The 18,385-nt window shown below is 49.2% G+C and overlaps 1 protein-coding gene and 1 long non-coding RNA gene across 3 annotated transcripts; one reads left to right on the forward strand and one right to left on the reverse strand.

The window, feature by feature from the left end:
- Positions 1 to 248: 248 nt before the first annotated feature.
- On the reverse strand, positions 249 to 8,436 carry RPN1 (ribophorin I). Its single transcript, XM_062585634.1, has 10 exons — positions 8,188 to 8,436; positions 7,483 to 7,547; positions 5,779 to 6,085; positions 4,984 to 5,193; positions 3,848 to 4,040; positions 3,417 to 3,516; positions 3,004 to 3,142; positions 2,686 to 2,805; positions 1,932 to 2,177; positions 249 to 850 (listed from the first exon to the last, which is right to left on the reverse strand). Exons 1-10 carry the CDS (start codon positions 8,413 to 8,415, stop codon positions 668 to 670), a joined length of 1,791 nt encoding a protein of 596 aa, XP_062441618.1. The 5' UTR covers positions 8,416 to 8,436; the 3' UTR covers positions 249 to 667.
- Positions 8,099 to 12,183, forward strand: LOC134145760 (uncharacterized). 2 transcript variants are annotated; one of them, XR_009959677.1, is made up of 3 exons: positions 8,099 to 8,307; positions 8,914 to 9,608; positions 11,241 to 12,183. It is a non-coding gene; the product is annotated as an uncharacterized LOC134145760 (long non-coding RNA). The 2 variants fall into 2 exon arrangements; XR_009959678.1 differs by having other exon boundaries at positions 8,099 to 8,199.
- Positions 12,184 to 18,385: the final 6,202 nt, after the last annotated feature.

The following is an 18,385-nucleotide window of genomic DNA, read 5'->3' on the forward strand; positions in this document are numbered from 1 at the left end:
CGAGCCAGGTCCCCACGCAGAGCCCGGCCCGGCGAGGTCCAGCCCGCCCCGCAGGCCGAAGGCAAGCGGGAGGCATAGCAGCGGCGGACCGGTCCGGTGCCAAACCTCGTTCCCCGGGGAACAAGCACCGTCCGCGCGTTGGTTCCGGGCCCCGTTGAGACAGCCCAGGCTGGCTCCCACCCTCCCTGCTGCTGCATGATCTCTCCTGCCCGCCCGCAGCCTTGTTCCAATTCAACAGGCACTGGCGGTTTTATTCCAAAGCCCTTAGAACAAAACTGTCTTTATTCTTTACGGACATGACATTCGGATTTGCCACGAGCATGTCTGTGCTCAGACTGGCCGTTTGTAAACGTTTAGTAAGAGCATATCTACTCAGGGAAAAAGAAAAGCAGGAAACTGTTTTATAACTGGGCTATGTCTCTCCTCAAAAAACCCTGTTATCCATCCAAACAGCATTACATTATGGTCCCTTGCACAGATGTGGCTGAGCAGACAGGCTCTGTGAAAGATTCTAAAAACAAAACTTACTTTCAGACATTTCACATCATTTTTTTCCCCCAGTTTTGCTGGGAAGGAGCATTACTAGTTTTGGCTCAAAGTATGTCCACTCCCAGACCTCTCATTTCCTTTGCAACCCTCCCCCTCTCCCAGTTACTAACCCACTGAGTTACAATGCATCAAGAATATTGTCGATTTTGGTGACCAGCTCCTGGCGCTTGTTGGAATGCATCTTCTCATTCTCAATGTACGTGTCCTTCTTGAGCTTGCCCGCTACCAGCCGCTCTGCCTCAACAGAGGACTTGAGAACGAGCTCCTTGACTTGGCTGTCAAGCTTCTGAATCTCACTCACCTGACAGGAGTGAGAAACAAAGGAAATATTAGAGGATTCAAAAAAAAAAAAAATCCTTACAGTGAAGCTGGAACAGAATAGAGTAATGCTGGACCAAAAAACACTATCAGTGGCAAAAGGGAACATCTTCTGTCCCTCAGTATCACCTCCTGAGCTGCCACCTCTCTCTGTCATCATGTCATGAGGAACAGCTTGTGAATGGCTAATCAAGCAGTACAGATAAAGGTGATCTGAGAAACCAGGAGCTATATAAGCAGAAGACAGGTGCAATGACTGAACAGTGTTACTGATGGATTTCTGAAAGGCTTTCGGCTAATTTTCAACTGTGATAGCTGGAAGCTGTGTCCTTCTTGCAGTGAATGTGATGGTGTGTGAGAAATAGGAAGGCTGCTATCCACAGCAGCAGATCTGCTCCTCAAACTAACAACAGAGTAAAATGGCTGTGGGTTGAATGGACCTTGGAGATCAGAAGTGTCCCCCACTTGGGGTTAGCTGACTGCTCCAGGTAAATGTTGAAATACAATGGAAGGTGGAGAGGAGAGTGGGCATGCTCGAGTAACAGTTTCCTATGCAGTACAGCAAAATCCCCCTAAGGAGCATCGTGTTGCTAGAACTGTCAGCATCAAATTCAAGTGTACAAGAAAATAAGGTATTAGGCAGAAGATTTTTGGTTGGTGTCATTAATAGAGTCAGAACAGATAATGTGTTGAGAGTCTCCCTTTTTGCCTAAGTGTCACTGCCATGAGCTCACTGACAAGCTTCAGGACCATTACAAAAGTGCACCCATGCAGCTGGTTTAAGGAATGTTTCAGAAACAGAACAAGCAGCTGTTTACCAACAGCACTTAAAGGGCTGCATGGTCAAGAGTACAGCAAATAGGAGAAAAAAAGAACAAATGGATCATCACACCTTCTGGCAAAAAAAGAAATCACTTTTTAGACTAAAAAGATACAGGCTGCAGAAATTAAACTGCAAATTAAAGCTGACCTAGAAAACTTGATAGAGCCAAGAGAAGCAGAGCTTAAAAAAAAAAAAAAAAGGAAAAAAGAAAGAAGAAAGAGAGAGAGATTACATTTCTTACTTTATCACATAAGTCAGAGCCTTCTGTCTTCAGTTTAGACTGCAGAGAGGCTATTTCATTTGTCAGGGCCTTGTGCTCTGTCTCCAAAGACTTTTTGCCACTGTTTAGGGTGGAGATGTCCCGTGACTGCTTGTACTTATTCACTGCTTCATCAAAATGACGATAAAGCCCAAGTCTCTTGTTTACCAAAGTAAGCACTTGCTCTGTGATACAGGCAACCTTCATCCTAGCTTCAGCAGCCGGATCCTGCAAGAGGAGAGAATGGAACATCAAGACAATCACATCGTTGATCTGCTTCAAGCCACGTTTATAGTCTGGCACAAGGCTATTACAGAAAGTACTCCCTTTGCAATTAAATCAACTGACAGCAGTGAAGTGAATGATACAAGCATCTTGTTCAAGGACTGACTAGGGCAAGTGTCTTTCACCACTTGGGCTACCCTAGCAAATAGCTCAAAAAAAACCAAAACAATGCTGGAGAGGGAGAACTGCAGACAGGCTCTAGAGGCTATGCTTCTCAGGGATGGATTTTATCTAGAAGGCAAAACTCAGATTAGCCTTAGTACACTAATTCAGATCCTAGAGAGGAGTATCAATGCTCAGGTATGATAGGAACAGGGCTCCATTTAAGCATCTAGATGGATACCTAATCAGCAGGAACATTCAGTGAGGGAAAACTACAGGCCAAAAAAATCTCCAGTCATTCAATCAGTAAGCTACTAACGCTCCTAAAAGTCTCTTCATCACACAGCACCTTAGTAATGGAGAAATCCAGCCTCACATAGACGATCACAGTGAAGAACAAGATGTAGAAGGCTCCAACCACCAACAGAGGCTCCTGCAGCATCAAGATTTTGTTGAAGGTGTAATGAACCTGGAAGAGAAGATTAACACACTGAACAGTGACCCATGTTTCTATGGCAGAGAACTTCTCCCCCAGACAGCAGTGGAATTGGCCATGTGATTCAGCAGACACTTATTTTGGAAATTTGATGCAGACGTTTTGACCATGCTGATGGAAACAGGATGCCCAGCTGGTCAAGCAAACCACGCAAACAGCAGCCACACTCACCACAATATCTTGAATGTGCTGCTCCACCAGATTGCTCTTGTGTGCCACAATAACTGGGCGTCCAAAAGTGTCCAGATATGTGTAGTGAAGCTCATCCGAAGCACGATTGATTTCATAGGGGCTGTCCACATGGATATTCCTATGGATAAAATCAGACAGTCCTACATGACTCTCTCTGTATGCTGTTTGAGATGATGTTATTCAAGACTTGGTTGATCACCTGTGGCCTCTAGCACAAAACCAATTATGCAGTTTAAACAGCCCTTTAAAAGGAAACGAAGTTGTGTTCCAAGGTTTCCTCTGTACGCACAGCCAGTGGTTTTGTTTCACTGTCCTCAGGTCATTTGGGCAGGCAGGAGAATTGCCACTAACACAGCATCTTCTGCAGTAACGAGTCAGGAGCAATGACTTACTTGGCACCTTCTGGCAAGATGATCTTGACAGTCAGAGAGTCCGTGACTTGCTCATCAAAAACATGGTCTACAAACCTCATTTTCAGGGCATACTGATCACCTAAGAGAGGGTAAACCAGAGAGAGGTTATGCTTCCTGGAAAACTGAGAGGCAACCCTGAATTTCAGCTCTTAACAGAAGCAAGAACAGAATTAGGGACAGATACATCATACGGCAGGGGGCATCAGCTGACTCAAGTATATTTTAACCACATGTCTACAAAATCCTGAAGTAAGCACAGAAAAGAGATGGATTTGCATATTCTAGAAACAATAGCTAGCAAATGTTGTTGCTAAGCTGCAGCATAAGATGGCTTTGAGTCCTTTACTGTATTTCAACCACTCCTAAACATAATGGAAAAGGTTTCTTATTCCCTTCCCTGTGCCACTCACCAAGGTTGTAGAGATATTCATAGCTTGGCAGGTTATAGCCAATGATGTAATGAGTCTTCCATCCTCCAAAGAGCGGGAAGCGGGGCCGGATCTCCATCTCCACAGAATCATCCAGGACAAGGAGGTGGCTGGTGGAGATGTTTCCAATTTCATCTCGGTAATACACGTCCTGAGCAGCAGCTGGGAGAATGGTCTGCATGGGGAGAAGCAATACTCAGCACATCAGCTAGGAGTCATTTCCAGTGGAGCTGGCAAAACCAGTAACAGCTGTTGAGTATCAAGAACAGCATTCCCATGTGAGACCACAAAATGGCCAATCAGTTACACTGAGGAGTAAAACTGTGCTATTATAAGCCATCAGCCACAGAAGTGACTGCCAGTGTTCAGGTCACTTGGCCTCTAAGTGAATGGGGAAATCCAGCGCTTTCTCCAGCCCAGTTTCAAGTACCTCAGACAGCAAGGGATCTCATCAAACCCATCAGGACAGCAATTCCCTTTTCATTCCAGCCACTGCACCCAACTCCTTGAACTTGCTGCTTTGCACTCAGCAAAACAAGATTTCTATTTGTCTGTACCACCTTAGAGAATTAAAACAATCAATCCTGGAGGCTTCAAGGAGTGATAAAGGTTTCAGTTGAAATGTAAACACAAAAATCTGGATAGCAGAGGTACAGCTTTAAGTGCTTTGTGATCAAGGAATGAATGGGTGAGTTTCTAATTAATACTGTTCAATATGACAAGATTATAACAGAGACGGCAACTGGGAAAATAAGATAGTGGGGATAGAATAAAAGGCTCTTGTACAGTGGAAAGAGGGAAGCAGAGCTGCCAGCACAGGAGATTAAGAATTTTAGAGAGTCCCTGAGATTGGAGGGGTGGGAGTGTGGAGAGACACTGCACGACCTTGTCGATGCAGTCTGGCCAACAGAAACAATGAGGCAAGTAACCTCCTAGTACCTTCTGTACCTGCACAAGCTAGTCCTATCCACTATGGGTCTTCTCTGCAGATATTTCAGAGCTTTAATGTTGCCTTATTATTTGGTTATGACCACTAAAGGGAAAAAGATAACTGGGTTTTTATCTGGAGATACAAGAGCGGGAAGCCACAGTAAAAATGAACAAAAAAAAATGTCAACCTTAAAAGATTTGACAGAAGAAATCCCACTGTCTGGCTGTCTCTGGTAGTCATATCTGGAGAAGGGCCCTTTCAGCACTGCTCCTGTATGCTTTAAATCAACAGTCTCTTCAACTGCAATGTTTCCCCAGTGAGAAACCTCAATGACTCGGGTCATACTGGTGATGGTCAGGAACGGGCTGTTATTCTCATAGTGTACCTTCAGGGTGTCCTAACAAGGAGAAAAGACAATTCATTAACCACAAACTAAGGAGTAACTTTTTTCCCAATTATCTGTCTCTGTGTCCCACAGAGAACCTTTTGTGATAGGCTCTGCAGAAGGGTGAAATTGTCTGCAGGGAAGGCTTTGCTACAGACTCTTCTTTGATAGGAAAGAGTCACTCCAGCCCAGCTCACATAGAGCACCACGTACTGCATTCATAGGCAAACACCTTGCACCTCTGCAGTTTTGGTGGTGAGGGATCCTATAAATGCAGTTTTTTGACTACTGGGGCTACACCAGCAGAATCCCCCACTGCAAGTATGAACCTGCCTGAACCATGCATGAACTGGCTTGGTTTATTCTACAGACTCCAGGCTGCAGTCAGTGACTGTGTCTGTACTAGGAGCACCTTCTTGGAGAATATGTTCCCGCTTTGCATGCAGACTAATTCAGACTGAACTTGTGATCGTTCACCAAAGCCTTACACCAAAGATGCCTCCTCCCATTTTCCAGCCTTTTGAGATGCAAATCCCATGCTTACAAGATGCCTGTGCAAAAAGCAGCAAGCCACAGCCTTTTTGCACAGGTATTTACCTGGCTGTATGGCGGGATGTCCTTGAAGGGGCCATATTCAATCATGTCTTCTGTGCGGGAAGGGTTGCCCAGCTTGGTGTAGCTCTCCACATTCCTAGAGGCCAATTTGACCCGGGTTGTTTGGGTCTTGGTGAAGTATGGTGAGTAGAAATAGTGATTTCCTTCAAAGACCACAAATTGTTTCTCACTCTGGGTAATGTGGGTGGGGTATGGCTGCAGGACATGGGTGAAAACCATTTCGACAGACACACGGATCTTGGCTCCTGGTGCCAAAGTAGATGGCAGCTTCACAGAGAAGAATTTTCCGCTGGAAGGGAGAAGAGTAGGTAAGTCAAATATCAGATCTCCCCTGAGAGTAATCAAATCCAACCCCTGTGACATCCCCTCTGGATGGGAACCCTTCTGGAATTCTGTATCATGTACATGGTGCATGACTGTGCCAACGCTGTATTTGTTCCTCAGAGGCCTACAGGCCTCCTCTCCTCCTAGAGAGTATGCTTGCCCTAGACTGGGGAAGCACAACAGGGCAACAGAGGGTGAACAGTGTTCAGGTACAATTACACTCTTTGATTTGCAATGCCATCGGAGTTCCATTTTGGAAGGGAAATGGTGACACATTCCCCTCTCCAGTTAGGCATCTATCAAGCATGCTTCAGTATGGCCTTTTCATTCTTTTGTAGGTGAAAATAACGATCTGAATGGGAGGAAGCACATGCAAATGTCCAGAAGACAAATCAGTAATGTCTTAAGTACTTGTTCCCACAAAGTTTGTTCCTTCTCAGCTCAGCATCACTTTTTCACCCATAGGATACAAAACTAAGGTAAGGTCAGAAAAACAGTAGGGTTTTGGACTGGTGCACTGAAGAAAGGAGTAAGTTTTCACCACACCTACTTTTAAAGTGTGTTTTCTCCAGCTCTCATGGCTCAGAAAGCTCTCCTCTGCCCAGTCTTAAGACTAGCACACAATGTCCCAAGCTCATCAGACAAAGCATCACATGAAAGACAGCATCTTCTCTCTCTGCAGCAGGCAACAAACCTACGCTGGGCTGCAGCATTCAACATAGTGGTATTCCCCACATGAGACATAAGAGTGCTGCTGTGGGGCATGGCCAAAGAGCACTTATAATCTCTCTGTAATTACTAGAGCAGATTGTTTGAGGCACCAAAAGGGGGAATGGCACAACTGTAGCTGTAATGCACATCTTACCTGATGCCTTTTAATAACAGGGCGTTATTTAAGGCACTGAGGCAGGAAAGATCTAGGGGGGGAAGTCAGAACCCTGCAAACTGTCCCTTTCAGTAAGGGGGACTGAGCACAGCTGAACCACCTGAGGGGAGCATTTAAGAGAGACTCTCACTAACAGTCTTGGGTGGATGTGAGTGAGAAGCAGGTATGTGCTGCTTGGTTCAGTGCAGAGATCTAAAACCACTTGGACAATCTCCTAGGGAATGAGCATCTAAGGGAGAGAAATGACTTCTAATGTGGCCTCCTGGGCTGTAGGAATTGGGCTCAGTTACCTGTGTGAACTGCGCTCCTTGGCCCTGCAGCACCCCAGGGTGCAGTCTGAGCACGGTTTGGTCCTTTCAAGAACAGAGGCCTCCAGGTACGCCAGGCTGTGGTTATATTTCTGCTCCACTCTAAGGGAGATGGTGCAACACAGATGCACAAGCTCCAGGTACTGACCCTCAGAGGGTGACACTCACCTTTTACCTTTAACTTTAGTCTCTCTCACTTCCAAGGTGTTCTCCTCTTCTTCCTCACCCTTCACCTGTTCCAAAACAAACTGGTCAGCATGCTGCTGTCTGAAAGCACTAATGTGACTAGGGCAAACTCCATATATTCCCTAAAACCTCTTATGGGGATGCACCCACAGTAAGTACTAGCTGATGAAGAATTACCTGAATTTTAAATACAACTCTTTTATGATTTTTTCATTAATGCAAATTGCCACTTGGTCAATATGGGAGTAGTGATGGTTAAAGAACTCCTGATAATGCTTTCGAGCCTGCCTCAGCCTGGTTCCCAGGCCAGTGGGGCTGCTGTCGTTTGTGCTAGTGCACGTCTTGGTCAACCACCTTGACTGCTCCGGTACGTCGCCTACAGCGCCTGGGGCGTGAGGGGGCCGCGGGCAGCAAGCAAAGGGGCCGCTGCGGCAGACACCTGCGATCGGAGGAAGCCCCTCGCGTTTTAGTCCATCGGGGGATGAGCAGTAAGCCGGACCTCGGGGCCCGCTCGCCCCAAGCGGCAGCTCCGCCCGGTGCGCGGCGCGGCGCCGACGTGTCCCCACGCGCGGCGTACGGCGGGGCGCTGCGCTGACGTGTCCGTAACGGGCGCAGGCGGGCGGCGGGACCCGGGGGCGCCCCGCCGCCGCCCCCCCCCCTCCCCCAGCTCCCCGCCGCTGCGCTCACCTGCACGCCCAGGTAGGCCAGGTGGGGCTCCAGGCCGGGCTCCAGCGCCAGCAGGAAGGCGGAGGCGGCGGTGCCCCCCGCCGCATTGGCCAGCCCGATCTCGGCCGAGACCTTGGCCAGGTGCGTGCTGAGGTCCACGGTGCGCCGCACCTCCTCGGCCAGCAGGTCGGCGGCGGCGGCCCGCGCGGCCGCCAGGCACAGCAGCAGGCGGCACAGCAGCCCCGCCATGGCCGACACAGCGCGCGGGGAGGGCACAAGATGGCGGCGCCCGCGCTGCACGGGGAGGGCACAAGATGGCGGCGTCCGACGGGGGAGGCGGCGCATGATGGCGGCGCCCAGCGGTGCTTGAGGCCCCCTGCGGAGTAGGTGGCTTCGCGAGTGCCTGAGTGCAAAGGCTGCGGCCAAGGCAGCTGAGCCCTCGGAGGCAGCAGCGAGGGGCTGTGCGGCGGGCGCGACCCCCCTCCCCCAGACGCCCCAAAAGCAGGACGCAGTCCCCATCCCCTCGCCGGGATGCCGGGTTCCCAGTGCACGGCCTTGCCACTTCTGCCCCGCTCACCACACGTGGGTAGACCCGCTTCTAAAAATCACTGCGTGGCCGGGGGGGAGCAACAAATAATTTAGGGTGCTCTGTGTTTCCCTTTGGCTTCTGTGCCCTCAGAGCATCCATGCACTTTCTAGTCTTCTCCTGCCACGCACGAACCAGAAGCTTTGTTTTCTCATTTTTAGCAAAACTCCAGGAGTGGGAGCTTCAAAAGGCCAAAACTTCAGAGCCTTGTGATAATACCCTGCCGTCTGACGGCCCGAGAGAAGGCGTCCGGCACAGCCCCGCAGGACAGACGGCTGCTCGGCGGGAGGGACGAGGCAGCCGTGTGCCGAAGGCAGGCCAGGGCTGGGAGCTGCTGGCAGGAGTTTGGCCCTGAGCTAAGAAAACACCGATAATAAATATCTAAATGATGCTACAGCAGAAATGTTGCTGGCAGCCAAGGCAGGGTAACTGAGCCTGAACTAACTTAGAGGTGGAGAAAGGAAAATGTTAGTGGTTTAACACATGACAGTGGGGAGAGGGCAATTGACAGATAAAAGCACGAAACGGATGTTGTCTGCCGTGACTGCTGGAGCAGGGCTTTTGCCTGGGAGCTCTGTGGGACAACAGGCTTTTTGTGTTTGTGTAATGTGACCCAGGGCTGGACCCTTCTTAATATCTTCATGTGAGTCACCAAAGGAGCTCTCTGGATCGGGCTGAGATTGCGCTGGAAGCACTGGAAGGGGATTTCCTAAATGTTGTAGAGATGGGATCTGGAATCAAACAAACCCTCGGCAATGGCTAAAATAGGATGTTTCCCGAGCATCACCTCTTAACTAGTATTCCTCCCCTATGACCACTGTTCTCCCAATTCCTGTCGTGAAAGTTTTCTTCACAGGTGACTTCACTTTCCCTTTGATTCATTTTGGTGCTGGATGTGTGAATTTGGCAGCCAGCCCTGCCAGCGTGTCCTCGCACAAGCGGGCGTTTTCATCGCTGTGTTTTGGGCAACATCAGGGCAATCTTCCAGCAGCGCAGCAGGAGGTGGGCTCGGGGATGAGCGTCTCAGCCTCATGCTTACAGCTGGGGGAATGTTCCCGGTCCCTCTGCTCTCCAGGAAAAGCGTGTTTATCTTGGCCCCGTTCTCCAGAGAGCCGGGGCTGGGGCCGTGAGAGCTGGGTAGGCAGGTTAGGGGAGAAACTACTGCGAGTCATGCATGGCTGAACAAAACTGCTGGCTCTAATTTAAGGTTGGCCAGCAGTGCTGCAGCTGGGGACTCCCTCCGGTTTTCTGCCTGAGTTGTTTTGACCGTGGAAAGCTTCTCTGCTATAAGTGGCTGTCACTGTCCTTCCTTCAACCCCAGCCCCTGTGTCACAGGGAGTAAATGAACTCCAGACTGCGGCTCCAATAACACGCACAGCTCCAGCCTCCCCCTCTAGTCCTCCAGGCAATTTCTCCTGGCAAAGGGAGGAAAAGAAGTAAATGCACGTTTCCCTCGTGTCTGGAGATAATTGGGTTTTGCTCTTTACAGCCAAGGTTAAAGGTGGCTTTCTGATGGGTTCAGCCCAGAACCTGGATCTGAGCTCGCTGGGGAATGTGAGGCTCCAACATCCAACCTGTTCCAGGCTCTGGTGAGCTCCGAATCAGGCTGTTAGGCGCTAAGCCGTTGTTCATATCCATTTCTAATTGCAGTAATTGAGTCATTCTGAGTCTGTGCAATGTCTGCACCAAGATTTCAGCCCCAGCACATAGTCTACATTTATCTGTAGGTTGAAAAGCTGTTGCCTTTAGGATTCTTGCTTCAAGGATGAATTTGGCTCTGCAGACCCATCTCACTGCTGTCCTGCACATTATGTAGATAATTAGCCTTTCATAGAGCAGGTATAAAATGCTGTGACTGCTGTTACTTTTTGCATGGGTTCAATCAATGTGCTCACAGAAAGCATCATAAAAATGGGCCCCTGGCTGGGCTTACTGGTTATATCTGTGAATAGCTCATGCTGCGTTCGAGCAGGAAGGGAGAGGCTGGTTTTAAGCATGCGAAGTAATGTGAGGCCCTTGCCAGATGCTGCGATGTAATTGTTCCAGGCTGTAGCATGTGCACAGCTCCAGCATCTTCAGCCTCCCCAGCCTGCCCGGATCCTGCCTTCTCGCCCCAGTCCTAAGGAGCCCAGCTCGGGGTGCCTGCGTGCTGCAGAAGGGGGAGCGGGGAGGGAGCCGCCAACGTGCCAATAAAGTGCTCGGTGGGAGGCTGGCTGCATGTTCCTGCTGCTGGGGGACAGCACTGTCGAAAGGCCGGCTTGCCCTTTGCGTGAGGCTGTTTGCGTTGGTGGGGTCGGGGCTGTGCATCTGCGAGGCTGTGCCGCCCCGGCCTGCTCCCACCGGGCTGCATGGAAAGCAGGATTAAGCCTTGGCAATGCCTGTCCTGCCAAGCGATCTGTAATCTAAAGCAGCAGCATGAGACAAGAGTCCTGAGCCTCTTAGTTTTCTTTTCTTTTTATTTTTTTTCCCTCCAAATTCCCCCTTGCAGGAAATGCTCTTCAACAGCAGTAACACCCTGGGGGCTGCAGGCTGGGGAGCAGCCTGAGCGAGGTGAGCAGTGCCCCTCTGCCGTCTGCACACCAGGCACTGCCCCCGCTGCAGACAGTGTGCTGCAGAGAGAGCGTCACCCAGACAGCGTGTCACCCAGAGACCGTCACCTGTGGAAACACCATGCACCCGGGAAGGAGCCGTGCCAGCCCAGCCGTCTGCCAGGGCAGGGGGATGAGAGCAGCCCCATAAATGCCTCCAGCAGAATGGTCCATTGGCAGAACTGTACCCAAGGAAAATCCCTGTGCTCTTCTGCTTTTAGAGGGCTGATGCCAAACTTGGAGCTGTGTGATCTTTAAGAGCAATTTGTTCTCAAGGAGGAGAGGAGGGGAAGTTGTTTTCCTAAGGAGCAGGTAGGCTGTGTCCACAGGAGCACACTGAAGTCTGTAGCAGTAGGGAACACGATTGAGCTCAGTGTAAGCCTCACAGCAGCAGGCAGGTTACACTGGGAATATATAGACAGTGATGTTTTGCTTTCTGAGGAGCCCAGATGAGGGGTAGGAGATATAAAATAGGTTTGTGCATGGGCACAGTGTAAACAGTGCAAGTCATCCTGGCAACACCTTACCTTGTAGATAAGGTATCTATTTACCTTGTAGATAAAGCCTTAACACAAATCTAACCATGATCCTGAAAAACTCACAGGCATGTGGCTGTCGTGATGTTGTGACGTGGGGCGGGAAGTGCTTTGGATTTGATTGTTGTTTCACTGTTTAATGCTATGCATGTAAAACTGAGGCAGCTTTCTGGAGCTGTGAGTGGGAGGCACAGGTCACTTCTCTTCCATCATCAGTCCTGGACTACTGAGGCTTTGAAATCCTGAGCCACAAGAGCATGGGTAAGATCTGGCTGATTGACAGCAGAGTTTACTTGGCCAGGAGGATCAGACCATAAAAAAAAAAAAAAAAAAAAAAAAAAAAAAGAAAGAAAAAGAAAGAAAGAAAAGAAAAAGAAAGAAAGAAAAAAGTCGTCTTCTAGTTTCATTATTTTTACAACCTCATTTTTCAGCTAGTCAGCACATCTCGTGCTGAGCCTCTGCCAAGCAAAACAAGCCGTGATTCTTGGTTTGGGCTCGCCTGTGATTGCAATGGGAGTGGTGGGCCTGGGGGGAGGTCTGTTTTGGGTTTAACTGCTGCATTTTGTCTGCCTTGGAAGTGAGTCCTGCTGTCACACAGGGACAGTGTTAAAGGAGCACTGTCAGCTTGAGGACTGCTCCTCTGAGGTTTCCTTAAGTTGCTTTAGCAATCTGCGAGTCTCCCTTATACATTAGCATTAGTTCACTATTTAAAAAAAATCACTTATTTCTGGGTTTTAAAAAAATCTTTTTCCCCATGTTAAGACATGAGACTCAGAAAAACTACTGGAGAAAACTGACTGTGCACAGAAAATGGAGAAACTGACTGTACAAAGTGTTGTGAAGCACAGGAAAACCGCTGGAGGAAAATGTCAGTGTCCATTAGCCTTGGAACGGGGCAAGACCAATATGTTACAGGTATTGTGGCAATTGTGAGGAAAACATTGCAGGAAAAAAAGTACTTTTTACTCTGTTTCTGAAGCTTACTAGAAGTGTAATTTGAAATAATTATAGACAGGCATTGGATGACCGCAAATGGAAGAAATCTTTTACACACGTATAGTTTTACATAGAGCCTGAGGCCAGCGCAAAGTGTGGGTGCATTGCCCACACGAGAAGCCTTGCTTTGGTTTGAGTAGGTTTGGATTTTGTTACAGGATCAGAGCAGATTTTTAACAGAGGGAACTGAGCTGGTTTAATTTTGTCAGAAAACTATAGTGTGGCTGGGGCTGCTAGTTGCGTACTTCCACGTCTAGACAGGACCTGGGCGCAGTGTCCCCAGCAAACCCCGTATAAAGTATAATCTGGCCTTTCTACATTATATCCTGCCTTGAAAATGCCTTTTGCAGATGGCTGTCTGCAAACCTGGAGGAGGCATAAAGATAGGATACAAATCTTGGTTTGAAAAGACAAACGCTACCTTCTACAGAGGACGAGCAGGCAGGGAAGTCGCGCTCCTTCCAGCTCTGGAGGAGGAGGCTGAGGCTGCAGTGGGGATGTCCTGGCTGTGTTTAGGTTTGGCACTAAAACGCTGGGACAGAGGCAGCGAAGGAGCAGCCTGCGGAAACACGGGCTCCAAGGTAGGAGCGCGCCTTCGGCCCGCGCCGAGCTGCCTCATGCAGGCAAGGAGCGCGGGGTCCCGGCCGGTGTCTGTGGTGCCCGAACCGGGGGGCTGCAGTGTCCCCCCACCCCCAGAGCCCCACCCTGCAGTGTCTCTCCTGCACCCCCCCCACCTGCAGTGCCTTCACCACCCACTTCCACGCCGCAGTGACCTCCCCCCGCCGCGTCCCCCGCCGCTGCAGCGCCCCTGCGGCGCCGCGCGCGGCCGCCAGGGGGCGCCCAAGCGCCCTCCCCGCCGGGCAGCGGCGCGGCCGCGGCGCGTGGGCGGGCGGCGCGCGGCGCTGCCGCCGGCGGGGCCCGGCCGGGCCGCGGCTGTCGCCTCAGCAGCGCAGGGCAGGGCCCAGGGCGGCCTCCTCTCCCGGCAGTAAACGCGGGTGCCGAGGTGCGGTGCCCGGCTGGGTCGCGGGCGGTTCCCCCCTCCTCGCGTGGGGCCCAGCCGCCCAGGCCGCGCGCCTGCCCTCAGCGTCGGCGAAGCCCGGCAAGGAACCGCCGCAGGCCGCTCCGTCTCTGTGGAATAACGGATTTTCCCCCCTTGCGTGGAACAGCTCCTCTCTCCCAGCTTACGTGTGCGTGTACACGTCAGTCTAGGGTGGCCCGGCCCAGCACCAGAGGCAATCTGGTTGTGCCCTGCAAGAGGGTCGTGGTGATTCCCTGGGGGCCAGCAGGCTCCTGTGTGACCCAAACCAGGAGCAGTAACCCCATGTGAGCAGCAGCAGTCTGCACCGATGAATGCAGTCGCTCTTTCCTGAGAAGCACTGATGGGGGAAAAAAAGGAAACTTGAGGATAAAAGATCATTTTTTCTTCCACCTTTCTCTCCTGGCAGGTAATAGGATCTCCGTGTGCAACTCTCCTACTTGTTTACCAAGAAATGCCTGATGTCGTGTTTGCGTTGCTTTTCTCTGAGACGCAAGTATCACTTAGTGCATGGATCCAGTTAACAGAAAGGATGCCCAGCAGTGGAGCCTTTAACCCTGCACAGGCCGCCCAGGTAGCAGGTTGGAAGAGAGAAGGGCCATGCCTTAGCTGGTGCCCAGTGCCTCAGCAGGCCACCCCAGCTCTAAGGTTGGGGTGTAGCAGTTTGGCAGAGGGCAGGAGTGCAGATCAGGCAGAGTGCATGTTCCTCAGTCTGGTGTTGCTCTGATGTAGAGGGAATATTGCATTTTTCATAGTCTAATTGCTCTCAAGATTTGCTTGACTTCACTGAGGCAAACAAATCTAGAGATCCTATACATCTAAACAAAATAAAGCGTGCTGTTTTCTGTTTGCCAAAGATTCAGGCAAGGTTCTGGAACCAGTCAGAGTAATTGAAATTTTAACACCAGAACAGAGTAACTGACGTTTTAACACCCACCTATAACCATTTCAATTTTAGGCAATTGTCCTTTGCGGGGCACACCTTCAACTTGGTAGCTCAGGGATTTGCAAACACTGAGTCATAACTCGCTGGGGTCAAAAATGCAGCTGCTGAGACAGCAGGCATTGAAAAGTGTTGTCCAAGATAAAGCAAAGCAAACCTCACTGCCCACATACTCTTATCCTTCAAGGCTGAGTATTTTTGCCACCCTCTTCAAAAACACTCACTGAAAATTATACAGGCTTCTCATGGTTGCCATTGATACAGAATTTACTTCTCCTTTTAGAGCAGACAAGAGGGGATTGTGAAAATCTGTGACTCCAAAGAGCTGAAGCAGATAGATCTGAAGCCAATATGCAGCGCCCCACAGCAGCAGTACAGCTTCCCCCTGCTTGCACAGAGATGGCTGGAGTTTGAGGAGTGAATCACACTGCTTGATGTGTCCTTCCCAGAGAGGGTCTCAGAAAAGCTGCCTGGGCCTCTCTCTCCACAGATAGTCCCTGGCTCTTCCCATACAGAATCAATCTGAAGGTCTTGGAGAGTGTGCATGGAGCCAGTTGTGTTCTCACCCATGGAGAACTACCCCTCTCCAACCTGCTTTTGAAACACCTTTTGGCATTGACTCACTGCTAAAAAGGAAACAACATGCGAGTCACCTGTCCCATAAGGCATCCCACTAGCAGTGGTCACGTGGCACCAGGCTCCTGTCCCTTGATAATTTCTGGCTACAACAACAGCATGACATGTCCACCTAGCCCACAAAACCATCTGTTTGCCATGCTCACGTGGCCATGGCCACCTCATCGCATAACGCCCTGTACAGGAAGATGGCGTGACACAACCCGTGTGTCCTGCAGACTATTCCGGGCACCACTGGACATCAGCCTGTCCCTGGGCCCATGACTTCAAGCCTACTAGTGTTACGAGCTGGGAGGCCTCGGGCATCAGCCATCTGCTGTTAGGGCTTCAGAGTCTGGTAAGTAACAAACTACTTGCAGAAGCCACTGCTTTGGTAACACACTGCTCTAACAAAAACTTGATTCCAGAAGAAGGCTCAGTTCTGCAAAAGGCCAGTATATCTGTGATGTCTGTGTACATTTCACTCTGTGTTTATTTCTGTAGAATTCCTATGGTTAAAAACCTTTCAGAAGTGTCCATATTTAAAGGGACCTAGATGTGACAAAGTAACCGACTCACAGTGGCATCAGGGAAGTTACTTCATCCCCTGGATCATCTTCTCCTCTCGTGTACTGAGAACAATCATATGAAATTATCCGGCATACCTCCAACGCAGTTGTAAAAATTAATGAGCTGGCATTTAGCACTGGCTGTAAAAGTGGGAAGTTGTTGCTCTTGCTGGAGAACCTCTGGTGCTGGGGAAGCCAGTTGGGAGTCCTACAGGGGACTCAGGTGTCATGGTCACACTTTTGTGTGACAGATTAATAGGATGTAGGCACATCTCTGCCCCAAATCCAAAATCCTGACCATCAAAGCACCTCTTCACCTTGTGACACCTGAATTTTCTAAGAGCTTTGGCTTTCACCAATGCAAGTTCCAGGTAGCTATGGTGATGCCAAATGGAGAAGCACAAAGTCATGTGGTGGCCATCTGAAACCATGCCCCACAAAGATGTGGTTCTTTCTGTGGCCTGTGTTGCCATGCCACTTGTCTAAAGGGAAGTCCCCTCTGCTCGGTTTATTGTCCTGTGACCAGAATCCCTCCACGCAGGAGGCCATGATTCAAAGGCAGACCAAGGGAGGGACTTGGACCCTCATATTTCAGGGGGTGAGCTGGCCGTCTAAGAAAGGTGCTGGTATTATCTCCTCCTGGTAACAAAGGGATCAAAACTCTGCAGTGTTTTTGTGACCCTTGTTATTGAGCAGGGGGAAGCTCTGAAACCTCTTGGAGCTCTAAATCATTTCCTTTTGGTGCCCATGTATCCTGTGTCTGGTATGATGGGATGTATTTGTGTCAGGTGTTACAACACTGCAGGTAGGCCCTCAACCACTGTATGGATTCCAGACTTCAAAGTCTGTACTTATACACTTAATCAGTGATTTGTTTTTAAGATGTTCAGCTTCCAGAAGCTGTATTTTATCAATGAATACAGATGCTGGTAATCCCTTGCAATCTGTGCCATGTTCTCTGCCCATCAGCAGAAGCACTGATCAGACACCTGCCATGAGATAAAGGGATTGCAGTTGCTTCCTATGGTTGGTATCTGGTGATCAAGTCTTGTTCAGAGCCAGCTTTTTATTTTCATGTTTTGCTGCTGCTGTAACACTTAGAAATCAACTGAGGACTGCAAAGGTGAAAGCATTAGTAGATTAATGGAGCAGTATTTGTACTGCAAACAGGGATTAGAGAATGGGGCAGGCAAAAGACTACAGTTTTACTCTGGTCAGTGGAAATGCATAGGTAGTCATGCAATAGCAAAAGATTTTTAATGAACAAAATGCCAGAGGAGGCAGAGTGAACCTGCTTTAGACAAGATTAAATCAAAGCGTGACAAAGCTTGGAGTACAAAAGCAAGATATTGTATGTTTGCTGCATCTTAGTTCCTCTTTTTTATTTTAGTGAGTTAGATGATTATAATGATAATTTGAGGAAGCTGGTCTGGAAAGCCAGAGGTGGTAGAGGAAAGGATTGCAAAGCTAGTTGTGAGAGGACAGCAAGGATCACAGGACAGAGTTTTCACCAAGCAGTTATTGTCATGATGGGCTGTGCTGGGGGCACAGGAAAGGAAAGATCTAAGGGATGTGCCCAGCAAGGAGGGGGAGGGACTGAGAGCTTTGAGGATCTGAAATTTTCTGGATAAGAATCAGGGGAATGAGCATGCTTACTCCAACTTTTAATGTCACAGATGGCCAGAGGTGGTGTAGCTGTGTGTCCATAGGAAGGTGGTGAGTACATTAGGAATTCAGGCACCATTGAGAACATCAGATGTTCACATCTAATATCTAGAGTTTGCAGCTACTACATCTAAGCCTCTGTGCATGTTATCTTCATAGACCTCTCTGCAGGCCTTTCCATTAGTAACCAGCAGACGTTTTTGTGTCCATGCTATTTCTATTCAAAGTGTCTTTTTAAGGACTAGAAAGGGAGGGTCCATTTCAGTCAAAGGATACGGAAAGAGATGGTATAAGGCATAACATGTTTTATTGTCCCTAATTGGATCAGGCAGATTAGTGAATAGAGATTACTTGTCACAAAGGAAACAAGATCACAGATGGAGATATTCTTACTTCCTAATTCAGAGAGATGAGTTTGTGAAGTATGTTGGGGTTTCTACACTGGTAAATGTCTGAAGACTGGTCACTCAAAAGGAGAGAACTGATTTCTTCAAAGTGTTGTTATGATTGGCATTAGGTTTCAAATTGATCCATTTTTAAGGAATTTCATTGGGTTTTGCTATTATGAAGTAAGTGGTCAGATGAGAAACACTTTGCAGGCTACTGATACTAATTGTGCTATCTATCTGGGCTGAGCTGCTCACTGCACAATGCTCTGTTTTCTCCCAGGCCACGTGTATTCTGG

This window comes from Rhea pennata, chromosome 12 (genome assembly GCF_028389875.1).
Source record: "Rhea pennata isolate bPtePen1 chromosome 12, bPtePen1.pri, whole genome shotgun sequence".
Classification (NCBI taxonomy): domain Eukaryota; kingdom Metazoa; phylum Chordata; class Aves; order Rheiformes; family Rheidae; genus Rhea; species Rhea pennata.

Excerpts from the sequence above, each read along its gene's own strand:
- RPN1 (XM_062585634.1), bottom strand. The coding sequence starts at position 8,415 with ATGGCGGGGCTGCTGTGCCGCCTGCTGCTGTGCCTGGCGGCCGCGCGG. Across the intron at positions 3,517-3,847 it reads TGAATATCTCTACAACCTTG|GTGATCAGTATGCCCTGAAA; the intron begins GTGAGTGGCACA and ends ACCCTCTCTTAG. Across the intron at positions 851-1,931 it reads GCTCTGACTTATGTGATAAA|GTGAGTGAGATTCAGAAGCT; the intron begins GTAAGAAATGTA and ends CACTCCTGTCAG.